This window comes from Zingiber officinale, chromosome 10B, assembly GCF_018446385.1.
Source record: "Zingiber officinale cultivar Zhangliang chromosome 10B, Zo_v1.1, whole genome shotgun sequence".
Classification (NCBI taxonomy): domain Eukaryota; kingdom Viridiplantae; phylum Streptophyta; class Magnoliopsida; order Zingiberales; family Zingiberaceae; genus Zingiber; species Zingiber officinale.
In genome coordinates, this window is record NC_056005.1 from 79,645,673 (window position 1) to 79,649,524 (window position 3,852).

General features: G+C 47.9%; 1 protein-coding gene across 1 annotated transcript; it reads right to left on the minus strand.

Annotated features, from left to right (window-relative positions):
• Window positions 1-257: 257 nt before the first annotated feature.
• On the minus strand, window positions 258-3,647 carry LOC122029491 (probable endo-1,3(4)-beta-glucanase ARB_01444). The gene is made up of 2 exons (XM_042588493.1): window positions 1,159-3,647; window positions 258-522 (listed from the first exon to the last, which is right to left on the minus strand). Exon 1 carries the CDS (start codon window positions 3,407-3,409, stop codon window positions 1,175-1,177), a length of 2,235 nt encoding a protein of 744 aa, XP_042444427.1. The 5' UTR covers window positions 3,410-3,647; the 3' UTR covers window positions 258-522; window positions 1,159-1,174.
• Window positions 3,648-3,852: the final 205 nt, after the last annotated feature.

Genomic DNA, 3,852 nt, shown 5'->3' on the forward strand with positions numbered 1-3,852 from the left:
AAGTTTAATTAATTTTTAATAACATTTTAATATATTTAGAAGAGAAAAAAATAAACAATAAATAGCATAATTAAACTCTTTGCAACATCAAAAACTAATGGTAATCCAATTATAAATTCTTTCATGCTATGAATCATATTGTGAATATTAATAAATGAATTTAAGATTCAATCATGAGAGAATGTGCACTCAAATATAAATTTATTTATCCAGTAAATGGTACATTTCATAAAATGATTGTCTTAGAACACCTCTCAAATATAATAATATATACTGTTGTTGTTAGACGAAGTTTCTTGTAATTTATTTTCCTTTCAGACAGTAAGATATCACCTTAGAGGCACGACCCTAATAACGATTTCATTTTTTCTTTTAATAAAAAAAATAATTAACCAAGTTGGATAACGTCGAACCTGGAGTGGTAGACCCAACCCCATAGAAGTTTCTCAGCAGCCACCAGGATAAATCGAGAAGCATTCACAGCGGGTAACTCAGGAGCCTAGTATTTTTTAGTAACATGTCCTATTTGAAAAAAAAATTTCAATAAATTCATCATAGTTGGGACTCGAAGATGTCATAAATATACTATTATCTAACTGAACACACAAAAGAGACATCAATCATGTCAATTATAATGCGAATAATGCTTTTGTAGATTATAACAATCATATCACACACATAAAAGAAAGAAATAAAATGACAGTGTCACTGTATCAAGGAAAGAAGAAATCAACTGCGGCAGGTTTGCAATCTTCTGATCTTCATCTTCTCATCGATTCTATAACGAAAAGAAAGCATGCAGGAAGCATTTAACATCTTACCAAACAGCCACTGTCCCGTAATTTATTTTCCTTTCAGACGATAAGATACCATAACCCAGTGTCGATTTCACTTTTTCTTTTAATAAGCTCGTAGATATACTATTATCTAACTGAGCACACAAAAGAGTCATCAATCATCTCAATTATAATGCGAATAATCCTTTTGTAGATTATAACAATCATATCACACACATAAAAGAAAGAAATAAAATGACATAGTATCACTGTATCAAGCAAAGAAGAAATCAACTGCGGAAGGTTTGCAATCTTCTGATCTTCATGTTCTCATCGATTCTATAACGAAAAGAAAGCATGCAGCAAGCATTTAACATCTTACCAAAGTGCCACTCTCATCAATGGCAGTAATGGCCAAACCAACCATCTCTAACCCATCCGAAGCTGCTTTGCTCAGCGGCACTGGCATCCCTACTGTAAAGCCACCAGAGCAAATTAGAAAGGGAGTTGCCGTCGTCGTGCCCAGTTAGCATTCTCGTCTTCTCCAACGCCGTCTCTCTATCGTACATGCCTTCCAGAGCATAGACAAACCCTTTCCAACCTTGGCCAACTCCTTCCCTTGCCAAAGCAGGCACAGTCCATTTGACTAGTTCCTTTACGAATCTAACGTCGCGGAACAGGACTTCGGTGATGGGCAGCAGCGGCAAGACCTGAATCCCCAGCCTGCATTCTCTCCATTCAGCAGGAGCAAACCACAAGCCACTGTCCCTCTTGTTGTTCCACAGCACTCCCACCACTCTATTCTCCCTGCTGAAGTCGTCCTCATAGATGCCTTCCCCCTCCCTCACATGCCACCACATCTCTGCGGCTTTAATCTCAAAGGCGGTGAGCGTCGAGCCGATTGCCACCAGGTGGGCGTCCCCGAAGCTCAGTCCCATGAGAACTGCTGAATAGTAGGCGTTCACAGCCTCGCTGGTGCTCTCTTGATTACGGCCGTCTGCGAATTCGGTGAGCCCTCCTGCCCAGGAATGCAGCTTCCAGGGATCGAAGCACCGGAGCCGGGTGTAGTTGGCATGTTGCTTCCGGGACAGGGTCATGAAATCAGCCATCATGGAGTAGGCCTGAGGCCTGTATTTCCTGCCCCATGCCGGATCAAGCTTGGCGAGCACGGCAATCGCATAGAGGAAGTAGCCCAGATGGTAATGGTGATCGTTAAAGATTCCGAAACCGAAATCGGCACCCGAGTCGGTGGATCCCTGCCTGGTGACAATTCCTCCCCATTTTGTGTCATACAGGAATCCGTTGCCGTTGAAGCTGCCGTCCAGCCATGGAGTGATGGTTTGCTTCAAGAACTGTCGCACGAAGGGAATGACGTCTGGGAAACCAACTTCCTCTGCGATCAAGGCTAAACGAGCGGCACGGGCGATCGCCTTGCCGTAGAAGTAGGAGGAGGTGGTGGTGATGGGAGCAGAAGCCAGACTGTCGACATCCTTAGAGAGGGCGGAGATAATCTCGGCATAGCCTTCCTCATTCAGGCCTTTTGTCGAATGCCAGGCGAGCGAGATGGCGTCGGTCTTGAGAGTCCACGAATCGCCGACGACCCCTACGAGTTCGCCGTCGATGCTATTGTACTTGAAATCGTCGAGCACGGTGACGCGGCAGTCGTCGGAGGAGAGGAGGCGGAGGTGGAGGGGATGGGCGAGGAGAAGCAGGTCGCCCCATCCCTTTTTCTCCCACATGTACTCCACAGAGAAGGGACGGGCGAAGGAGGCTTCGCCGGAGACCGGATAGCAGGCGCTGAACCGATCGAGGACGGGCTCATAGGCGGGATCAGGGAGAGCTGCGAGGCGCACGACACCGGCGAAGCCTGGGGCGGAGAGGAGGGAGTTGCCCTGCTGCGCGAGGCGCATCGGCGCGGAGGAGTAGCAGAGGAAGGTCTGGCCGCTGTTGAGGCGGAGAGTGTGCTTGGTGAAGGAGCCGTTGGCGGAGACATCGATGAAGGCGTTGACGGAGGAGATGGAAATCGTGGTGGTGGTAGTGGTAGAGCAGGTGACGAAGGGGCTTCCGCGGACGAGAAAGAAGCGGAGCGAAGGGGGGAAATCGAGGGTGACACTGAGGTCGTCGAAGGCGGAGACGACGTGGCGGGCACCGCCATCTGCGGCGCCGATGGTGAGATCGGGGGTGAAGGACTGGTAAACGTAGGCGGGGATATGGAAGCGAGAAGGATAGCAGAAGGTGAGGGAGGAGGAGGAGGGTTTGATGAGGTAGGGGTGGATGTATTCCGCCTGATCCCCGTTGTTGAGGACGAAGTTCTGGAAGAAGGAGTTGGTGGGGAGAGGGGAGCAGAGGAGGGAGGGGGAGAAGAAGGCGGATGGATCAGGAAGGACGGTGGAGTTGGCTCTCGGGAAGAGGAAGGGGGCGGTGGGGAGCGGTGCGGTGGACGGAGGGTGATGGTGGTGGCGGTGGTGGAATGGCATGTTGGCTGCAGGTGGCGGCGGCGGCGGCGGCGGCGGCGGTGGTGGAGGAGAAGGTGAGGATGGTTTCTTCTTGTCGGCGTTAAAATAAGAACTGAGAGATTGAGAAAGGATGACGGACGAGACTCTGCTAATTTTCCTTCGCACTTTTCTCATCATCTGCGCTATTTATTGTTAATTTTCTAAATGTATGATGGAAATTAGGGTAATTTCGGGGTTCGCTTTTGGGTTTAGGGTTGACTCGCAGCAGGAACGCGAGCTGTTTGCATGGGTTTGAATTTGGCGTGGATGATTCATCAGAGGAAGAGGGAGGAGAGGAAGAGGGGGAGAAATTGGGTTCTTGCTTGGTTTGCAAGGGAAACAAAGTGGCGCTTTCTTGGCTTGTAATTAGGATCCTGAAGACATGAACGGGGGAATGAGACAGATGGATTCTTTTGTCTCGTCTGGGCTTTGGATTGCGTTTACGAGAAAGGGATTTACATGGCTTCGCTGGATGTTCTCCTCCAAGGAAGGAAGATAATAGTATTTTGCTTTTCAAAACACCTCTTATCTCGTGGGGATCTGAGTAGATTAGATAATGTCGATAACTTAAAAATTAATTT